The sequence below is a fragment of the Sturnus vulgaris genome, chromosome 10 (genome assembly GCF_052056855.1).
Source record: "Sturnus vulgaris isolate bStuVul1 chromosome 10, bStuVul1.hap1, whole genome shotgun sequence".
In the NCBI taxonomy this organism is placed as follows: domain Eukaryota; kingdom Metazoa; phylum Chordata; class Aves; order Passeriformes; family Sturnidae; genus Sturnus; species Sturnus vulgaris.
In genome coordinates, this window is record NC_142252.1 from 3,647,044 (window position 1) to 3,669,087 (window position 22,044).

At 46.8% G+C, this 22,044-nt stretch overlaps 1 protein-coding gene across 9 annotated transcripts; it reads left to right on the top strand.

The window, feature by feature from the left end:
- Positions 1 to 1,502: 1,502 nt before the first annotated feature.
- SAP130 (Sin3A associated protein 130) lies at positions 1,503 to 21,722 on the top strand. 9 transcript variants are annotated; one of them, XR_015805630.1, is made up of 22 exons: positions 1,538 to 1,669; positions 2,084 to 2,200; positions 3,025 to 3,263; positions 3,818 to 3,976; positions 5,063 to 5,174; positions 6,660 to 6,784; positions 7,561 to 7,685; positions 8,245 to 8,392; positions 8,575 to 8,665; positions 8,934 to 9,038; positions 10,061 to 10,202; positions 10,483 to 10,604; positions 12,906 to 13,208; positions 14,165 to 14,342; positions 15,590 to 15,694; positions 16,426 to 16,787; positions 18,125 to 18,373; positions 18,632 to 18,757; positions 19,779 to 19,882; positions 20,113 to 20,245; positions 20,552 to 20,665; positions 20,852 to 21,558. XR_015805630.1 is itself a non-coding variant. In XM_088170544.1 (21 exons), exons 2-21 carry the CDS (start codon positions 2,089 to 2,091, stop codon positions 21,008 to 21,010), a joined length of 3,177 nt encoding a protein of 1,058 aa, XP_088026670.1. In that variant the 5' UTR covers positions 1,503 to 1,598; positions 2,084 to 2,088; the 3' UTR covers positions 21,011 to 21,722. The 9 variants fall into 9 exon arrangements, 8 of the variants coding, with proteins under 8 accessions (XP_088026670.1, XP_088026674.1, XP_088026671.1 ...); XM_088170544.1 differs by lacking the exon at positions 20,113 to 20,245 and having other exon boundaries at positions 1,503 to 1,598; positions 3,028 to 3,263; positions 20,852 to 21,722; XM_088170548.1 differs by lacking the exon at positions 20,113 to 20,245 and having other exon boundaries at positions 1,503 to 1,598; positions 3,028 to 3,263; positions 14,168 to 14,342; positions 18,128 to 18,373; positions 20,852 to 21,722.
- The last annotated feature ends 322 nt before the right edge of the window (positions 21,723 to 22,044 follow it).

Here is a 22,044-nt window from a genome sequence, read left to right on the forward strand (position 1 = left end):
CCCGGGGAAGGGCCCTGGTCACAGCGGCGGCTCCTCCCGGACTGCTGTGCGGTCTCGGTCCGAGGAGGTACCGCTCGAGGCAAAGGTGGAAGCTGCGCTGCTGGAAGAAGACCCTGCGCAAACAACAGTTTATTCAGTTGCGCGTTTATTCACAGTGTAAAGACGGGGGAGGAACTGAAAGCAGCATATGGCAGATTAAAGAACAGTCGTTCTTCGTGTGTGTTCTCTGTACCGTTTACACCTTCTCCATCAGAACTGCCTCGTTCGTGCCGCAGGTGCCGCTGTGTGCGTGCTCCGTGCCCAGCTGCCCCTGCCGCGCCCTCTGAGCGTTCTGTGTCCTTACCGGTGCCTTCCTGAGGCACGCAGTGCAGCGGCACAACTGCGGTCTCAACACGTGGAAAGTCAGAAACGAGCTGTAAATCCAGCCAGGCAAAGGGTAAGGGATTGTTTAGGAGGTGAGCTGTACCGCAGGATAGGCAGGAATCTTGGAGAGTGGCGTCCCACCGCAGCAAAGTACTGCTCGTGGCCAGAGCTTCCTCAGCTGCTATTCACAACACAAACACTAAGGTTTGCGAGGCAGATCTAGGGATTACTTACGTGTTATCCTGAAATTTCAAAGGTTTATTTCCTGGTTTCATTTTAAAACATTGTTAAAACTCTGAAAGTGGCAGGTATCTGGTTGATTTCATTTCTGAGCCTCGAAACATGACAATATGAAAAATGGTGGTGTTCTCATGTGTCTGTAGCCAAACCCGAGGCAGCTCTGCTCTGGTTGTCTCTCAGGGCTGTGATGTGCCTCGTCTCCAAGGTTTACGGGGGTTTTAAAATTATTACTTATTTTCCTCCTCTATCCCAGTGATAGGGGAGGGTGGGGTGTCCCGCGCATGTCCCCTTGTCCCTTCCCAAGATGGGGGTTGGGGACTTCGGTGAATGCGGGGTGCAATGGTGACCCCCCGAATTTTAGGGGGTTTGGGGTGCTAAGCCCCAGGGATCCCCAGTGCCCCTCCATGTCCTTGTGTCCCTTCCCAGGATTGCGGGGAGCACCTTGGGCCCCTCCAGGGAGTTTTGGGGGACCGCCCGAATTATGGAGGTTTTAGGATGTTTTTGGGGTGCAAACTCGCTTCGTGCCCTCCCCAGAGATTCCCAATGTCTTCCCGCCACGTCCTCTTGTCATTTCCCAGGATGGGTGTTGGGGACTTTGCGGGGGGTTTGGGGGTCGCGGGCAGAGCCGGTCCGTGAGGGCCGTGGGCGGCTCCGGCTGGAGGGCGCGGCCCGGGGATGACCGCGGCCTGGCCCGCCCACCCCGCGTCTCCTCGGAGACCTCGCGACGCGCGGCCAATGGCGCGCTCGGGCACAGCACCGCCCCTCCCGCGCCTCGCGAGATCTGTGCCCGCCACTACCCCAGAGCGGACTACACCTCCCGGCGGCCCCGAGGGGCGGGCTCGGCAGCCAATGAAATCCGGCAGCCAAGGGTGGGCGGGGCCGGTCGGGGCCAATCGGGTGAGGGTAGCTGCAGCGGCGGAAGCGGCGCTCGGCAGCGGCAGCGACGCGGGGCGACGGGGCTCAGGGACCGGCGCACGGCACCGCCCCGGGCACAGGTACTGCCGCGGCCGGTGCACGACATCGCCCAGATCTGCGGGCTGAAGGTGGCTCCGACGAACAGCTGCGGGTAGGGGGCGGCGGCCGCTGCTTCAGAGCACGACGGCGGCAGGGGGGGGATCGAGCTTCCGGCTGGCGGAAGCGCTGCTGAGGGGATATCGCGAAGGGACGCAAGCAGGGCAGAGCGGCACGGTGCGGCCCGGCCCAAGGCGGCGGGGCCGTCGCGCTGCCGGGCACATCCGGGCCCTGCGGCCCATCGCGGCGGCGCGGCGGGGCGGGGCGCGCAGGGCGGGCGCTGATTGGCCGGCGCCGCCCCGCCGCCATTGGCCGGGCGCCGCGCGAACCCGCCCGCGCGGGCGCGCCGGGGTGGGTGGGGCCGCGGGGCCGCGCCCGGAGAGCGGGAGGAGGGAGGGAGGGGACGGACGGGGACGGAGGCGCCGGGCCGAGCGTGTCGCGACATAACGGCCGCGCTGCCAACCCGCAGGTGACATGAGCTCGCAGCAGTTCCCCCGTTCGGGCGCGCCTCCCGCCGCCCTGGGACCAGCGCCGCCGCCCATCCCCACCAGCGGCTCCGCCGGGATTATCACCCCCGCCGCCACAGGTAAGCGCGACCCCTGCCCCGCGTCTGGCGGCTCCGGGGGCGGGCAGCGATCCCGGTGTCCCCGCCCCGTCCATCATTCTCTTCCGCCTCGGGCGGCAGGAGCGGGGCGGCCCCGTGGGCTGTGGCGGCCGGGCTGGGAGCTGCCGCCGCTCCGTGCGGGGAGAGCACCGGGGAGTGAGAGCGGCTGCTGGCTCCGGCCAGCCCCGGCAGAACCGGGATGGATGGATGGATGGATGGATGCCCTTTGGCTGCCCAGTGCCCGTGCGCGGGTGCCCGTCCCGCTCAGCTCGGTCGCTCTGTGTCCTTAGCAGAAGCGATGAGTGGACACGGGAGCATCTCGTGGAGCTGGAAATTGGTTGGGAGCTGTGATTCCTGCTCCTGTTGTCCCTGCCACGGTGACAGGTTTTCAGAAACAGCAGCTTCATTTTCAGGAGGGTTTATACTTGTTTTTCAGCTCAATATTCATATACATGTTGCATTAAATGCAGTTTTTCATGCTGTTTGATGTGGGACTTAATGGCAGCTACTTAGATGATTAAATATTTTTCACTTGAAAGAAAAGTTAGTCAATGTGCATTTAAAGAAGGTGTTTAGATGGACTTCTCAGAGCTGACCCCAGGTTGCCCAACATTGCCCACACCCATCAATTCTGAGGGGAGCAGACAGAAGCAGTGCCAGAGTTGCCAGTTTTTTCATTACTGGAATATGTTTAATTGTAAGAGTGAGCTTCTTTAATTTAGATATTTCTGACATCTCCTCTCTGACCAAATGGGTGACTAAAGCAAACTTTTTGCCAATTCTTACCTTTTTCTCTTTTGTTTCAGCAGTGAGTGACGAATCTAGTCGTGAGTCAGAAGTTGCTCCCAGAGAGCACATGGGCCCCAGTGGCTCCATCCAGCCTCGGGAGGAGAAGCAGGAGCCCGTGGTGGTTCGGCCATACCCACAGGTCCAGATGCTGACCCAGCACCACCCTGTCCAGTCTGGTGCCCCAGTGACAGTGACAGCACCACCAGCACATTTGACTCCAGCTGTGCCACTTTCTTTTTCAGATGGGCTTATGAAGGTAATGAGAGGATTCATCAGGGAAAAAAAATACATTTTGTATGAGTCAGTGTTGAGAAAAAGTAAATTACATCACAACCTTCTCTGCTTTTGTTTCTAAAGCTTTTCTTGCATGCTTCTGCTAACTGTGCAGTGCCTTGTGGGTTTGGATGTTCCATGTGATACACTGAGGACTTGCTGGTATTTCAGCATTATTTTTGAGGGGAGTGTATTTTTTCTATCTTTGAGGAGATCAGTGGTTTCAATCAGTTTCTGAAGTCTTCCATTTTCTCTGCAGGATGTCAAGTTAACTGTTAATATCCAGTGGCTGTGGGGCAGTACCAGAGCCCCGACAGATTCCACTGATGGCTCATGCTAGAACCTGCATATTTCCAGGACAAAATATGCCCTTTCTTTGTTTAGAATAACCAAATGTTCAATATCTTTCCTCTCCAAATATTTAGCCATACTTGCATAAACTTTCTCCTCAGGCTTTGACCCCACAGAATGATTGCTGCTTCAACACTGAGCTCTCATTTGAAGTTGCCAATGTTTTTATCTTTCCATTTCTTGTAGCCTCCCTTGAAGCCCACCATGCCCAGCCGGCCCATTGCTCCTGCTCCACCCTCCACTCTCTCAGCTCCCACCAAGGTCCCTGGGCAAGTGACAGTGACCATGGAAAGCAGCATACCACAGGCACCAACAATCCCTGTGGCAACTATCAGTGGGCAACAGGTGTGGTTTTCTGGTGGCTTTTCTGTTCCATCTCACTGCATGGTCAGATCAATGCAAGTACAGCTGAGGTGGGCTTTTGCAGCAGGAGGGAAGGTCAAGAGAGCAAGTTTCCCTTTTCAGTGCTACTGGTTGTTGGATCAGTTCTGCTTGGACCATTAAACTTCAGTCTTGGTTATCACTACCTCTTTACAAAGCTGCTGATTTGTTGGAATCATCCAGCTGAGATAGCACAGCCAGGCTGTGATGGAAGAGCCATACCCAAAAGCTGGGTCTTTCCTTAAAAGCTCCTGCTGTGTCAGTGTCACTTGGAGAATTTCTACTGCAGAGAAACTGCTGGGATTCATTATTGCAGTGTTCTTCAGCTTCCCCAGGAGGAGATCAGAAGATACTAGTGAACAGTTCATGGGTTTGCACTGTGTTCTAGGAGTGACATTGAACTAGGAGTGACAAAATTTGAGGGAACCTGTACAGATAATACTTTTGAATATTTTTTTTCTCCTCTAAATTGACTCCAGAGCCAGTGGTTTCAAACTGGTGGTTTGAAAATAGTTTGTTAGAGCACTCATTACTAAACCTCTCAAGGTTTTGATGTAAAGTGCCTTTTGGTGGACTTGATTTAGTCTGGCTAAGGATGTGCAGCAATTTCAGTGGATTTATCTTGTATTAATATCCTTAGAAAGTCTAGAATTATGAAAAAAAAATTGTTCCAGCATTTGCCAGGTTTTTACCATTCTCTCAACTTTATTGGAGAGGTGGTATCAAACTATGCCTTAATATCCCCAATGCTAGAAGGGCCAACTCTGTGGTTGTTTGTGGGTGGCTGCTGGGTGACTGTCACCCAAGTACCAGCCATCAAACCAGACCAGTGAAACAGAGAAGAGTTTACATCTCCCAGTGTCAGCAGGCTCTGTAGCTTTATCATGTACAAACACCTGCCTCTTTCTCCACTCAGCTTTTAATGCATGCAGCCTTGGTACACCAAGTAGTTCTCTAAAATCTGTTTTCTGTCTCTGAGGCTGAGATATGGTAATTCTGTGGCTAATTTTTGTCAACACAGCTGACTTGTTTTGTTCTTGAACTCTGCAGGGGCATCCCAGTAACTTGCATCACATCATGGCCACCAACGTGCAGATGTCCATCATCAGGAGCAGTGCTCCTGGGCCTCCACTGCACATTGGAGCTTCCCATCTGCCCCGAGGTAAAGATCCAGCTGTGCTGTCCCTGCCTTCTGTTCAGCCTCTCAGCTGGAGCATTTAGCCCACACCTCTGAAATTCTCCTCACTGCTAATGCAGCTAAAACTGCTAGCATGAGTGAGTGACTCCTGGCGTTGTAAGAATTATGTTGCCTTCAACCATTTAGGGCAGGACCATGTGACAGTGTTTAAAATGTTGACAGGTACCAGCATATCTGTTATTCTAATTCTTTGCTGTTAATGTCCACTGCTAGAGACTCACCTGCCCTGCAAAATGTGGTGTACATTCTGGGTAGCAAGTCTGGCTCACCTATGGCAGGGGCACTGGGCAGTTGTGAGCCACATTCTTGTATCCCTCTGTCACAGGACCACTCATGCATTGTTATGCATGCTAACACATCATATTGTGTGCATTTGCATTTCTCTGTGAGTTAAATGCTGGTGATAACTACGGGCTCTTGTTTCCCGGGATTTTGGATGCTACAGCTTGTAAAACAGGAGATGAGCCCCTTAATGCAGCCATGTGCTCAGTACAGCCTGTCAGATTTCTGACTGAGCTTTGCTTTCAAAGTCTTATGGCTTAGGTTTGCAGTTCAGCCTTAAATTGATCTGAATTCCAAGGACCATTTGTCAGTTTTATTTCCTTTTATTCTCGGTGTTATTTTCTCACTCGAGAAAAATAAATTGATGTGAGCAAAAGCATAATCTTTAACTAGAGCAGGTGGAAGGACTGCAGAGGTCTATCTGTAGCTACAGTAGTGTTGTTCACCTCATTCTGAGAGGACAGCTGCCACAGACTTTGACTCTCAGTACACATTTTCTTTTTTTCCCTGCTCTTTTTCTCTGTGTTTGAATATTAACTTTTGAGGTAGTAATTTCAATGGAGGACATGTACAGAAGGTATGCAGTCCAGTCCATCAACTGATTGCAAAGCTATTTGCATGCTACTATGATTTATTATGATCAGGAGTCATCAGACAGGAGACAAGTTAATAAATTGCAGGTTTAAATGGTGTGGAGTTTTGGTCTTGGTTTTTTTGTGGGGGAGGTGTAGTTGTTTGTTTTGTTCTGTGTGGTGTTTCCTTGTTCTTTGGTTTCCTTCTTTTGCCAAGTGTATTTTACTTCTGAACTTTGTCAGCTGCAGTGAGATCATTGCTGGTATCAGGTGACTTATTTACACATTGGTCCAGTAATAAAACTGAATTATTTCTACTGACCTCTGTAGCTTAAAATAAGAAAACATGGGATTTGCAATACAAGGCTATTATAGGGAAATAAGAAATACCTCAAAGCAAATTAATTTAAAATACCTACCCCTCCACACATGCTTTTGTAAACCTTGTGTATATTTATTGGAAGCCTTATTTTAACACCAACATCACATATGAAATGCACTAGAACTGAAATGCCAGCTGATGTCAGGGTCTGTCTGTGGTTGTGACGGAGCTGTTGGGTGCACAGAATTTTAACATGCTTGGTTTCTTCCCCAGGTGCAGCAGCTGCTGCAGTGATGTCCAGTTCTAAAGTAACTACAGTGCTGAGACCAGCCTCCCAGTTGCCAAATGCAGCTGCAGCCCAGCCAGCAGTTCAGCACATCATTCACCAGCCAATCCAGGCAGGTAGCACCAGGGCACATCACTGCCTGCCAGCTCCAAACACCTCCTGGCACTGTCTGTAGTGTATAACCTCTAATTGCCTGTTCACTGGGCTCAGGCTACTGTCAGCTCTCTGCCAGCTCCATTTTCTATATTTCCTTCATAGGCTTGGTGGGTTTTAATCTTGTCTCCAAAGTGTTTAGAAACTGGGAAGACAATTTCATTCAGGCACGCTCAAGTTTTAAAGTCTGAAAAGTCCAGTGCAATGTGCTGGTGTTGATTTATTGTTCAATATATGAATTGATGTAGAATTTTTGAAATCTCACTGTAATATGCTTCTGTATGTGTGTAAGGAGAACATTGTAGATCTTGTCTCCCTACAGCAGTTCTAGTGTTCAGCCTTTGGAGAGAGGGTTAAACATCTTCACACTGTGCTTTCAGTTAGGATCCCAATCACCTCTGACTTCATGTGTGCACTTGGATTGGAATTTCTTTTCATTCTGAAGGCAACTGACCTTTGAGGTTTTTCCTAAAGACTTTGAAGAAATCTGGCCTTGTTAACTTTGTTGGTTACTGATTCCTGTGCTGTATGTCTGTTGAAAACCAGGACAGCTCTCCTTAGGAGCTTGCAGATCAATTCACAAAGACTGGAAATGTCTCAGAATGCCAAAACTTAGTGACAAGGTGCAGGGAAGCCAGTTTGAACCAAGTAATTCCTAGTTGTTTTCTAAACAGCAGAATTTACTTTCTGAATGTTCTGTTTGACACATTTTTTTTTCTTTTTTTTTTATAATAGTCTCGTCCTCCTGTGACAACTTCAAGCACTATTCCTCCTGCAGTGGTGGCAACTGTCTCAGCCACAAGAGCTCAGTCCCCTGTTATAACCACAACAGCAGCACATGCCACAGAGTCAACCCTGAGGTAAAACCTACAGAAACTCTGTATTTGACAGAAATTGCAGCAAGGGGAAATGTTAATCAGCCAGAGCTGATAATCCTCTACTTGTGAGATGATAGAAAACCAAAATAGTAATGCTTGCACAGTGCAAATCCTTGCAGTTCTGGGAATAAAAATGGGTATAAGCATGAGCTGCTGCTCTGTGTTATGAGAAGGAAAGACCTTAATGAATCACTTTGGAAGTGCTGCTCCCTGGGCAGCAGAGTTTGTGTTGCAGGAACTTGTGGATATTGACGTACATTTTTTACGAAGCCATGGTGGAAAGTGATACATGAATGCTGAAATGAAGTTCCCTTTCTGAACTGATAAGAGTTGTGATAAGACTGCCCTCCTGGCTGGGTACACAGGGCACATGAGGACAGAGCAGGGTAGCTCAAATTCCTCCTGTTGCTTTGCCATGTGATTGGCAGCAGCACTGCTGTCACTGGCGAGGAGAAGGAGGCCTGGTGTGTGTCCCTGTGTTGTATCTTCCATATTCAGTGCCCAGAAGGTTTTGTTGATGATCACTTTTGTCCCTCTGCAGCCGCCCCACGCTGTCCATCCAGCACCCCCCTTCTGCAGCCATCAGCATCCAGCGGCCAGCACAGCCCCGGGACACGGCCACGAGGATCACACTGCCCTCACACCCAGCCATAGGCACTCAGAAACCACAGCTCCACACCATGGCCCAGGTAAACTGCCAGCAGCAAAACCCTCTTGCTGCTTCTGGAGGTCTCTTGTTTATAGCTTGCAGGCTAAGATTGAATTCTGGACTTAGAAATTAATGTTCTGCACGGTCAGTGCAAGGTGATTCCATACTAAATATAGATTTTCAATGTAGTTGTTTTCTAACTTTAATAATTTCTTTTCATAGAAAACAATTTTCAGTACTGGTACTCCAGTGGCAGCAGCAACTGTGGCACCTATTTTGGCAACGAATACCATTGCTTCAGCAACCACAGCTGGTGAGTATCCATAATGCTGTTGTGGGAGCACTGTGAGGGGTGGGGTTTGTTGCTTTTTGTTGGTTTTCTTCTTTGAATTTAGAAACCAATCATTTTTGAGCAAATCTTTTATCATGGTAAAGACTGTATTTGGAGGTACATGAGCAGGCTTCAGGAGAGAAATTACTGAGTTCTTCAGGGAGGTTGTCTGGTGTGGGGATGTAGATACATTGACAGTAGGGCTCCAAAGAAGGATCTCCCATTAAGTTTGGGTTTTTTTTTTCTTCAGGTTCTGTTTCTCACACCCAAGCGCCTACAAGCACCATTGTTACCATGACAATGCCCTCACATTCTTCCCATGCTACAGCTGTCACCACCTCAAACATCCCAGTTGGTGAGTGATTTCAGTTCTCAGAAAAATGTGTAACTGATGCTTCAGTTTTTCCCTGTATGCTTGAAGTGGTTGTGCGTGTTAGCAAATTAAGGAGGGAAAGAAAATCAGTTCAAGCTGGGAGAAACAAATTAACAGGTCTGCTGTTCCAATTTTTTTTAATACCAGGAAGAAATAGATGTTCTAGGAGGAGCAGGTAATAAAATGGCTCATTTACTTTCTCTGTTAAATTTTTAGACAAATATGGGCCTTTTGGCATTTCCAAACCTGCACTGGATACTCTAAAATTTTAACTGCTTGGTGATAGTCTATGGCTTTCATAGTTGATTTTGTAAGTTACTTCACATGCTTCTTGAGGTGTTAGATATAGCCTAGCTGGATTTGATTAGTCTGTTCACTTGAATGTAAAACACAAAGGCCAAAAGGTGGAAACTTTATTTGCCTGGATGTGGAATGTGCCTGAGATGTTTCCTGCAGAACTGCATAAGTTTCCTTTTGTTTGTCTATTTTCCTGCTGACTTTGTTCTTTTAAAATCTTGTAATTTCTTCTCCTGACATAAATTTCCAAGGAGTGAAATTGTATCTCATGCATCAGTATTTCTTGTAAAGCTTTTGTAGGTGTTTTCTTCCTTTTTCTGGCCTCTGTCCACACACACTTGTCTGACTTGGTCTCATTGCCCTTGATCTCTGCTTTCAAAACTCAGATACCTTGTTCTTGACATCAGAATGGTTTGGGCTGATCCTAAAAAAATTAACTTAATCTGAGCACTGAAGTGACTTTGTTAGCAAGTATAATTTATCTTTGTATTTAGAATATCCGTCCATTCTGATATAAATTGATGAGAAATGCTTTGTTCTCCTTTTCCTTTTGGCCTGTTGTGAATAGGAAATCATCTGTGGATGGGGTGGGTTGCTTTGGGTTGAGAGGGAAGGGAGTAGTGTTGGTTGTTTTGTGACCTTGCCTTTGCAGGGTGTACCAGTCTTTCCTTTGACTGTCAGTTGATGCCCTGCTTGTCTCCCTGCAGCTAAAGTGGTTCCCCAGCAAATCACACACACTTCTCCCCGGATCCAGTCTGATTACACAGCAGAGAGGAGCAACCTCATACCTCTGTCCAGCCACCGGGCATCTCCAAATCCAGTAGCAATGGAAACCAGAAATGACAACAGGTGGGCACAGAAATAACAGCTCTACCAGTGAGAGTGTGTGTGAGTAGGGTTTGAGTGTCCTCCTGCTTTTCTACGTTCTGCTATGGTGGAAATAACATTGTAAAAACCTGGGGGGAGGTGGGGGAGATGGGATTTGGTAGTTTTGAATCAATTATGATAGTTGAGGTAATTTGGTAGCTTATGACAAATGAGATTGGAATGCACAGGGAGTGCTAAAGGGCAGGGGTTGCAGGTTGCCTGTTGAACTCTGTGTAACATTTGCTCTCTTTGATGCCTGTAGGCAGTCGGTGCCTGTCCAGTTCCAGTATTTCTTACCTACCTACCCCCCCTCTGCCTACCCTCTGACTGCCCACACCTACACCCCCATCACCAGCTCTGTGTCCACCATCCGCCAGTACCCAGGTAAGCCCGGCTTGGGGCAGGCAGCCTCGGGTGCTTTGTTGAGCTTTTAGCTCATGGATGTGCTTTAGTGATGGAAGGAACTGAAAGGATTTGTGCTTGACTCTGACAATTAGTCACAAAAAGTCTCTGATGATTTGTTGCCAGAGAGGGAGACTCGTGGACAAGGGGTGCTGAACTACTTCAGAGCCTAATAAATCTAGCTAATAGCAGTTTTCTCAGGAGCTTCATATTTGTGTGTCTATAAGTAAAAGTTTTGAGTCTACAAATCAAAACAGTTTGGCTCCTCCAAACCAAGCTCTTCGATGCATCTTCATTCCCTGGTGTTCTGATAAGCTCTTTTAATATCTTTTCATGTAAGTGTACAGTTTGAGACAGAAACTTGAACCAAAAATGGGAAAACTAACTTTCATTGAACATTTGCATTAGTGTTCTGTTTAGAAAAATGGAGCAATTAATGTATTTGAACAGTCACAGTAATTTGCAGTCAAAAAAATGATCCACAACCCAAACTTAAGTCATTGTGTGACAAAATTTGGAACGTTTTTACCTTTTGGGATCGCCCAGGGCTGTTCTCTATAATGTGATGATTTGCACTCTCCAGACTGCAGGAACATGCCTGATGTGGATTTTCATGGCCCATCTGTGTCTGCTGGCAGCATGGTACCTGTGAGCAGTACAGAGGAAATTCAGAAGGTCTGGGAGGTGGCAAAGCCTGTTTGTTGAGGGGGAAAGTGCAGAATCATAGGGTTCTGTGGGCTGAGAAAGACCATTAAGATCATCTAATCTAACACTCCTCAGGCCACCACTAAACCATTTTCCCAAGTGACACATCCACATATCTTTTAAATACTGCCAGGAATGGGGACTCTACCACTTCCCTGAGCAGCTTGTGCCAGGGCTTAACAGCCCTTTATGTGAAGAATTTTTTCCTAATATCCAATCTAAACCTACCCTGGCAGAATATAATTGCACACAGTCAGGGGTTCCAGTTCTGGAGGCATACTGGAGTGGTGGTAGGCTAATGGTCATTTGTATAAATGCAGATATATGTTCTTGATCAGGAGCTTACTGACAGAGACATTTTACTTGCTAAATTGACTTGAAGAATCCATGGAAGGTAATCATTATGGCAGCTGGTGGTGGCAACTTAAAGCATTCAGGGTTTGATGAGGGAGGTACACCTATGCTGAGCCCAGCTGGGAGAGGGTACAGAGGATGTAAAGAGGAGACTTTCTAAAAGATCACCAAGATAAGGAGAATTAATGCAGGATTTTGGAGGAAGAATCTTAGCTTTGGTTTTATAAATGCTGGTTGTGTTTTACTTGGTATCCTAAAAGGATTTTGTTGCATAGAAAGTTTTGCAACAACAGTGTTTTGACTAAGAGAATAAATGTGCCATACTTTATACAGAGCCATTTTCAGGGACCTGGTTTCAGTTTTTGATGCCTGTTTTTAGAGTGTCTTGTCAGCACAAGAACTTGATGGAAATCTGGTGACAATGATAAAACCAGCTTGTTCTGCATTGTTAGCAAGCAAGCCCATTGTTGGCAAGTTCACACTTGCATTCTGTGTGTGGCTGCAGAAATCCTGGTGCAGCTCTGCAGAGCCTGGAAATCTGGAGATCCAGGATCTGCAAGGGGTCCAAAAGTATTATTTAAGTGCTGCATGGGAGAACTGTAATGCACTGCATAGTGGATCTGAAAAGATGGAATCAGTTGTTTAGAGCTGTGAATTTATATAAATGAATTGAGCTACTTAGAGAAGGTGTATTGTTGGGAACATTGCTCTGCCACTGAAAGATAATTGTGTTCATTTGAGCTGTGGGATCCAGCCTGTAACTGTGAGCCCTGTTCTGAGGCCAGATAAGGTTGTGTTCAACTTCAGAGTTGAGTCATCTTCAGAGCACAAGAAATTACTTGGGTTTCTGATTACTTTTAATCTATTTTTAAGCAGCAAAAAATGGCAAGTGTTGGTACTTACAAGCATTGTAAAATACCATGGTGAGCAAAAATAGAACACAGCACTCTGTGACTGTAATTTGAGTCTGCATAAAAGCAGAGTTAAACTAATCTTTTCTCTCTTGCTGCAATTAGAAATAAAAAATGGAGTAAAAATCAAGAGTAGTGTTTAATTCCTCTGGCAGACAATCTTCTCTACTCTCATATTTACTACTGCAGCAAGCACACTGGCAAATTAATTTCAAAGCAAAAAAAAAAAAAAGGCTTTGAAAAGTTAGTATTTGAGCAGGAGGTGGTAGGGGACGCTGAGGTGCCTGGTGCTGAGGTGTTTGTGTCATCCCAGTTTCAGCCCAGGCGCCCAACTCGGCCATCACAGCTCAGACCGGTGTGGGAGTGGCCTCCACTGTGCACCTCAACCCCATGCAGCTGATGACAGTGGATGCATCTCACGCCCGCCACATCCAGGGCATCCAGCCGGCCCCCATCAGTGCCCAGGGCATCCAGCCAGCCCCCATCAGTGCCCAGGGCATCCAGCCAGCACCCATTGGGACCCAAGGGCTGCACCCTGCTGCACCCATGGGCGCGCAGGGGCTGCAGCCAGCACCCATCGGTGCCCAGCAGCCACCGGGCGACACCAAGACCTCAGGTAAGAGCAACCTGCCGAGTGCTGACTTGAGCAGCTGAGCTGCTGTCCTGCACATCTGGCTCTGGCTGATGATGTTGTTACAGTCTCTGTGGTCACTGAATACATCCATGCGTGTATTCTCCCAGCAAATACCTGTTGCCTGTTTCTGAAGTGGTTTCTTTGTAAAGCCTGCTAGGTGGAGTGCGTGGGTAGCCTTGGGTGGGTTACTTGGGTGGTAGTGCCTGAGCTTAAACAAAGGCCTTCAGTGAGGCCTTGTAGGAAGAGTAACTCACAAGTGAGCAATGCCCTCTGGCTGTGCATTGGATCCCAGAGCAATTGGAATACAGCCAGGTACCTTCTGCTGTTGATAACCTGATCTTGAGCTGTGACAGAAACCCGTCTTTCATTATAAATGACTGGTCTGATGAAGCCCCAACAACTTACTGGAGGAATGGGATGTGGCATCCAAGACAATATGCTGTTGCATAGCTGGCAGGCACTGCACAGTGACTTCCTGGCAATCTACATGCTCTGCATCCCTCAGTTGGCCAAACAGGCTCTGGCAGAAGGTCAGAATGCAAACACAGCTGATGTAGCTTATGTACAACTGGCATGTGTTGCCACGTGAGCTCTACCAGAAGTGTTGCTGTGTTGACCCAGTTGTGTTGGTGATCTCCCTAGTGATTTCTGCCTTTTCCTTGTCTTCTGGAAAAGAAGATTATTTCCCTAGAAGCTTTTGTTAGGCAGGAAGTAGTTTCTGTCTTCCCTGTGGAAGGTTCAGTGATCAGATTGCTCATGGCAACGGTACTGCTTACAAAGGAGTCTGAAAACACTGCAGCTAGAGACTGAGGGACTCAGAGAATGGACAATATATGCTCTGCAGACACCTGCTTTGTCATCACATTCCATTAAGTAACTGCTGCTTTCCACTCTCTGTCTGTTTTTGTCTCTGCTGTGTCCGTGTCCATCCTTCCCAGCAGTAGTCTTGGCAGATGGAGCCACCATTGTAGCCAATCCTATCAGCAACACCTTCAACACTGCTTCTGCAGCAACTACAGTTGTGCAAACCCACAACCAGAGTGCCAGTGCCAGTGCTCCAGCCCAGGGCTCCTCCCCACGCCCGAGCATCCTCCGCAAGAAACCAGCCACGGATGGGTGAGTAGGACTGAAGGTGGCACGTGGGTGACACTTCTGTGCAATCCAGCCCAGCCACATGGAATCATTTCACTGGAGATAAGGAATACTCCAGCAGATTATTCAGTCAGCAATGGTTGCAAGTAACCTGCTGATCAGTGAAACAGTTCTTTTCCTCCCCCAGGGCAGGATATAGTTCTGTGTAGTGTCAGTAATGAAATGAGAAGAAGGATGGTTTGTCTCCTACGTCTTGAAAGTGACCTTTTGAGGGAAAGTGGATTTGAGGCTTTCTTGTTGAGTGTGATAAGAAGAAAGAGTTCATAGTCTGCTGAAATTAGAATTGGGTGCTTTGTCTTCAGTGCTTTTCTTGGAAGAATATGTGGATGAGTGGAAAGGATAGGATTAGTACCCTGCTGTGAAATCTGATTAGGAAAAAGAGAGGGAGTAACTTAAACTCTTAAAATATTTTATGTTGCCTGTCTATTTTTAAATGCCTTAATAAAGAGGCAAGAGACAGCTTTAGAATTAACAATGCATTTCCTCCCAGCTAGCAACTGAACACATTTGGAACTCATATGTCCTGTGAGATTAAAATTGCATATTTTTTATGTGGGTGGAAACCTTTTTTAAGGCAGAGAAGCTGCAGGCTGTAAAACTGAAAGAGAAGTTAAAGAGTCAGGTAGATCATTAAAGACTGTTTGGATTTGAGAAGTTGATTATTTTGGACAACAATTTGACTTTCCGTCCCGCAGGAGACTAAATAGTCTCTAAAACACCTTAATCAGCTTTATCTTCCTAATATCCACACTCAGGCCTTGAGGTCCTGGAGTCAGGCTCTGTCAGTCAGGTCTAGCTAAAGGGAGCAGATCCCATCTGAGCACTGTTTAGTTGCAGATGATTTGCTCGGTCTTGAAGCAGGAGTGCCAGGCAGGGCATGGCCAGACCCCTTTGTCCACTGCTGGAGCCTGGCAGTTGCAGTGGTGTTCTCACTGACAGGATGAAAGTAAAGCTGGTGTTCTTGGAGAAGCCCTAAATTGGGTGAGACTAAGCCAGAGCAACTAATCTTTTATTTTAAAAGAAAATAAAATGCCTTATTTGAAAAGTAAAATGAGACCCTTTGTGTAGTAAATTGGTTAAACGGACAGAGAGCAGTGCCACAGCCATAACTCCTGTCCTGGTTTGTGTAAGAGAGCTGATTGCTTTGCTCTCAGGGGTGTTTGTCTTTGCACCAGGGAGGTGGGAATCCTAGATGTGTGTGTCTCTTTCAGGCTGGCAGTCCGGAAAAGCTTAATTCCCCCTCAGCCACCTGAAGTGGCCAGCACACGTGTGGAGAGCACGATGCGAAGCACGTCTGGATCACCAAGGCCTGCTGGGTAAGACTTTAGGAAACAGCCAACTGCAGCATAATAATTCCATTATATTTGTGTGAGTTGTGTTCTTTGGCTATTGGAGCATTTTTCTTTCTTTTGGGAGACAATCTCTTTTGAATTTGTGACAAACAGCCTTGATGTTCTGCTGTTTGTGAAGCTGAGGAAATGACCTTTTAAAAGCTGTGGTGATGATCTTTCTCATAAACAAACAAAACCCCTTTGCTATTGTAAGGAGAGATAGACCCCAAAATTTCTTTCTATAGTACTTGAAAATCAATGCTGAGGAAAGGCAAATGCAACTTCTACCCTGCTTCACTTGAGTTTAGAGGCTTTACAGTTTGTTGTTTTATAACTGTAAACCACAGTAGGAGCTCCTGCAGAGGATGGAACCAGTAAAGTTTGGCTTAAAGTTCCTCTTGGCTGCATTGTAAAACTGTTTGGATCCTTCTACAAGTATTTTGACGTTATCTGGAATTAGTAATGAGATTTGTTTGTCACAGTGAAAGGAAAAAAAGTTGTAATCAATACAAAGGATTAGAAAGGAGATTTTCAAAGGAGAGGAGGAGGAAATAAAATTGAGATTAAGCCTTCTCCTGTTGTTAAACACTTTACTGAGCCAGGTGGGTGCAGGAAAAACTGGATAGTCTGACTCCAGTTCGGCTTGTTCCTTTTGTGCTGGCTGCTCACAACCAAGAGTTTCACTTCACTTTGCTTTGCTTTTCTTTGTGCTGCAGTGGCAAGCCAAAGCCTGAAATCCACGTGTCCATGGCCACTCCAGTCCCTGTGTCTATGGAGGCAGTGTGTAACCAAGGTGGAGAGCAGCCCAGCATCACAGTTCCCCCGACCTCCCAGCAGCCTCCCTCTGCCATCCCGACCATCATCGCGGCCGCCAGCCCCACCTCCCAGCCTGCAGCAGCGCTCTCCACCATCCCAGGAGCTGTTGCAGCTGCCCCACCAACTTCCACCACCATCGTGGCAGCACCTGCTCCTCCATCCACCATGAGTGGGGCCCTGTCAGCAGTGCTGGGCCCTGTGGTACCAGAGATCAAAATCAAAGAGGAAATGGAGCCCATGGATATCATGCGACCGGTGTCTGGTAGGTGGCTGGGAATTGTCAGGTTGCTTTTTTTTTTGGTTTTGACACAGTAGAGGAATTGGGAAGAATTCAACAGTTTCATCTTGAAAATGAAAGGACGTCTCTTCCATGGTAGCACAGAACACCAGAGTTCCCAATGTTTTATAAAGACCTTTTTTGTCTTTTTCCTGATCTCCCATGAAATCACTTCCCATTGTGGCTGCTTTGTTCGTGTTCAAATGTTCCAACTCCAAAGAGTCTATGTGAATTCCTTGCCTAAAATGCACATGCTCAGCAGTGGTACCGACATATTATGGAACAGCTCAGTTAAATTCAGTTTGTTTACAAGTCCTACTGTTCAAGTCCAATGGCCTTTCTTGTATAAGAAGAATTCATGGCCAGAGTAGGATTTCCTAGGGCCCTCATGTGATTCTGTGTATTTTTCTCTAGAACTTTTCAAGATGTTCATTGTATTGCCTTACTTATCCAGCCTGGCTATACTTGCTATCAAAAGGCATGGTCAGTAAATTCAGATCCTTATGGATCTTATTGGGCACTGTATAGTGGCAAAGTGATAGGAATGCATCCCATGTTCATGGGCTTCAGAGTTCAGGTTTAGCTGTTGGTTTTTTCACTCTCCTTGAAGCTGCGTGTTGTCCTGTGAGGAAGCAACTCCTTACTACAGATGTCTGGAGCATGGGCAGATAGAATTAAGCTCTTTGGGGTTCTTCTGTCTCTTCCTGGCATTCGTGGCCAAATTGTCAAGAGATCCTATCCCACAAATTTTGTGCTGCAGCCTTTGTCATGGCTGATTGTCCCTCCAAGTTCAGGGAGTGTTCCCTCAGACTACCTGCCACACTGCTGCCAGCTGTGCAGGTGTTGGTTGGTGCAGTGACCTGCTGAGCAGTGCTGAGGGCTTGGCAGTACAAGCAGACTCCTACAAGAAGAGTGTTGCAGTCCTGCTTTGATTCCATCTGACTCTCCTATCATGAGAGAGTAGGGATTTGCTTACTATGACAGAGACCTGTGCTGGTGTACATACAGAGGGGTTTTTTTACAGTAACACAGCCAGATGTTAGCATGACTCCTTTTTGTAACATTAAACTAACATAAGCTTCGTATATGAAGCAACTGAGGGACAATTGTCTCTGCTCTCATTCTTTATGTATATGAAACACTAAAGACTTCAGCTTACAGGCTTGTCCTAATAGTTACTGCTGGCTTAATATCTGGCCTGTTGGTACACATCATGTCCTCACACTGTGCTGAAACAGGAGCTGTTGTTGGAGGTAGTGGTCGAACAATGCATTATCTTCCCACTGCTGATGGTTTGGGTTCTTCTCTTTCCTTTCTCTCAGCAGTCCCTCCTTTGACTACAAGTACTGTGTCTCCATCTTTGGCACTGCTGGCCAACAATCTTTCCATGCCTCCAAGTGATTTGCCACCTGGTGCCTCACCGAGGAAGAAACCCCGTAAGCAGCAGCACGTCATCTCCACAGAGGAAGGGGACATGATGGAAACAAACAGCACTGACGATGAGAAATCCACTGCCAAAAGTCTGCTGGTGAAGGCAGAGAAGCGAAAGTCTCCTCCAAAGGAGTATATAGGTAATGACATCTCGGATGTCTGTTCTTATTCAGGGGTCTGTATTTTCTCCTCTGTTTCTCAGAGAAGGTCCTCTGTCACATACTCACTTCCTAAATACGAGTAATAGAGAATCTAGTTCCTCCCTACTCTTTGTATAGGGCTGGGTAAATGTCAGGGAAACACACAGTTTGTGTGAGGTGTCACTTACTGATGTGCTGCTGGAGTTGTTGTGGATGCCAGCCTGCTTTCAGTGACTGCAGCTGTGGATCCTTTTGCAGATGAGGAAGGTGTGAGATACGTCCCCGTGCGTCCCCGGCCGCCGATCACGCTGCTCCGTCACTACCGCAACCCCTGGAAAGCGGCGTACCATCACTTCCAGAGATACAGCGACGTGCGTGTCAAAGGTCAGTCCCTGCAGGCACCTCCCAGCAAGGCAGGAAGCCTGCACACAGTCACCTCTGGTTTTGTACACGACAAAATGGTGTGCTTATCGATGGACCTGCTGGTGTGCAGTGATAGACACTCGCTCACTAAAGGTGTCCTCATAAAAGTGACGTGCTGCGGCGATAGGCTGCAGCTGAGTTTTCTCAGTTGCCACCTAGCACTTGCCAGTTTAATCACAAACATTCTGTATTTATCTTGTTAAGTAACAAATGGTCTTTTAAAGGAGACATTTTTACCTAATACAAGGAAAACAGTGATCAGATACTGTCCTCTATTGACGATGAGAGAGAAATGGGGACACTGAATGGTGATCAGAATCCAATTTTTACTGAGCACTACATGTGCTTATATACCATTTACAAGAAGGCTGGTAATATTTTACTACAGTCATCTAGTTAACCATCACATAGACAAACTTTACATTTCAACTTAGTAAAATCTTATTTCCCATAACCCAGTCTTGATTCAATCTTCTTGCAGTCAGAGCTCTCTTTGCTCTTGCCAGGGCATCCTCATTATCAGGCTGCATATGGTGATTAAATATGCAGTGCCATCAGTCTCATTTGCATTACCCATATCCAGAGTCTTCTAGACTTTTTAGCTAGTATTTTAGAATTTTTAAGCAGACTGGGTTTTCACAACTGTGCCAATAGATCTAGGAGAGAGTAAAAATAGTACAGGATGGACCATTCACTTGTTTGTGCCAGGTGTTTGAAACACTGAGCACTACATTCTTTCAATGTAGAAAAAAATGGGTTCTGATATAATCTTTCTGAAAGTAGAGATAACCTCTTAGTCAGTGAGAGCAGCAGTCAGGTACATGGCAGATGGGAAGTCACTTTCCTGTCTAAATCAAAATGTTCCTCATTGTCATTTATTAGGATGTAGAGGGAACAGAACTTGGGTTATTGTTGTTTGAGAAGAGAGGCCTGGCCAACTCCTGAAATTTAAGTACTGTATTCTTGTGTTTCCTGGTGACAGAAGAGAAGAAGGCCATGCTGCAAGAGATTGCCAATCAGAAGGGGGTGTCCTGTCGTGCACAAGGGTGGAAGGTCCATCTGTGTGCAGCACAGCTACTACAGCTGGTAGGTGCATGGGCTTGGAGCTTCCTGCAACATGGGGGAACATGGAGCTGTGTAAGACAGGAAGATGTTTTTACAAAGTCAGTACATCGGGATGCCCTAAAGGAGCTGGTGTCTAGTGCCCAAAGGGAGTGGGACATGCTTTCCCCTTTCTCAGGAATGTGGCATAAGTGGCTTGGAAACTTGGAGTGTTGGTTTTGATCCAGACATAAGAGCTGATGTATTTTGTACAGATGATCAAAACTGGCAACTCCCTCCTGCTGATGCACAGGTCTGAAGAAGCGTCTGTTTGGGATGGTGCGGCTGATCTGAGGAGGCAGCACTGATCCACATTCCTGGATGCTTCTGTTTCAGGTTGGGGGTGAGGTAGGTGCTCTGCATTTTAGCACCAAACTCCCCAAAACCTCTGCATTCCTGGAATAGTATTGTGAGCAGTAGGGGAAGCAGTTGTGGTAGGATCCATGTTTCTTCAGAAGAGGAGCAATCCTGTAAATAGGATGTTAAAAGGAATGATAGTGCCACATTTTGTCAGAGGCTCCACCTTCTGAATCACTGACCAGAGCAGCTGAGAAGGGGAATGGATTATCACTGTTTCTGTGTAGCTTTGTTAACGTGGGCTAGTGTTTGCCAGCTTGGCAGTGACCCTTCTCATGAAGGGCTGATGTCTTTTAGACAAACCTGGAGCACGACGTGTATGAGAGACTGACTGCCCTGCAGGAGGGACTCATTCCTAAGAAAAAGGCAGCGACCGATGACGACTTGCATCGAATCAATGAACTGATACAGGTAGGTCCTGTAAAACAAAAACCACCTTAGTTACAAGGCATCCTACTGCTGTCAGTAAAAGCTAAAGCTTGAACCCCATGTCGAGTCACTTCCTATGTCATCAGTGACAAGGGGCACAATTAGGGAAATGGAAAGGCATTGCTTAGAGCAGGCATTCTGTGGTTAATGCCAAGTGTTTCCTTTCAGGGGAACATGCAGAGGTGTAAACTCGTGATGGATCAAATCAATGAGGCTCGAGACTCCATGCTAAAGGTCTTGGATCACAAGGATCGTGTTTTGAAGCTGCTAAACAAGAATGGAACTGTCAAGAAGGTGTCCAAATTGAAGCGAAAGGAGAAGGTTTGAATGCAGACTAATGACTTTGGAAATGGAGAACGTGTACAGAATGGAGCTGAAGCTTTTTGTAGTTTGGGTTTATTTTTAAGCAGAGCATCGGAATAAAAAAGGATGAGTTTAGGGAACAGATGGACACGTGAAGCCTGAAGGTGACCTGAAGGGATTGTCCTTCATCCTGTCATAATGAACAAAGATTTCTCTCAGGCTCATCCCTTTTTAAAGTCTTTCCAGTCCCACTGTTTAACTCCTGATGTGTCAGGTATGGACACACCTGTATGGCAGGAGGTTGTGCAGGGGACTCCAGGAGGCTGACACACAGCTGTGGACCCAGACAGCAGCCAAGCTTCCAGCAGTGGAAATGGCACCTCTTTCAGTTACCCCATTCAGTTCTCATTCTGACCTTCCAGTGTCTAAAGCAGCCTTCTTTTACACCAGTGCCACTGCACTAGGGGATCTGCCACAAAGAATCTCCAACAGCTCAGAAGTCCTAGCTGTCAAGATTAAGAAAAAAAAAAAAAAACAACAAAAAAGGAAAAAAAAAAAAGGAGGGGAGGGGGGAAGTAATTTCAAAGTGATATTGTAGTGTCTGTGTCTGTGTTGGTGCCCTGGGATACTTGTGTTGAGGTACCTCTTGCAACAGAGGTGCTGTAGCTGGTGTAATGTTAATTGTACGTACCACATACATCCTGAAAACATGAATAAAGGAATTGGAGGTTTTGTACGTGAGCAGTTTGTGTACCTTTGTACCAGTGAAACTCTTCAAGCTGTGAACATGAAAAGGAAGCTTTGGAAGAAGAAAGAACGTGTTGGGAACCAGCCAGAGCTGTGGAGGGGTGAGTAATTAATGTAGTTCCCAGTTCGGGTCCTAAAGATGAAATATGGATTATCCCCCATGCACTTGTGCATTTAACCTTAATAATTTCAAAAAATTGCTAAATCACTTAATATTTAGTCTCCTCAGCAGGAAACTTCAGTATCATGAACTAACTCTGTTAAGAATGTGTTCTTTTCCTCATCCAGATATAGTGCTGTTATCTTGAGTT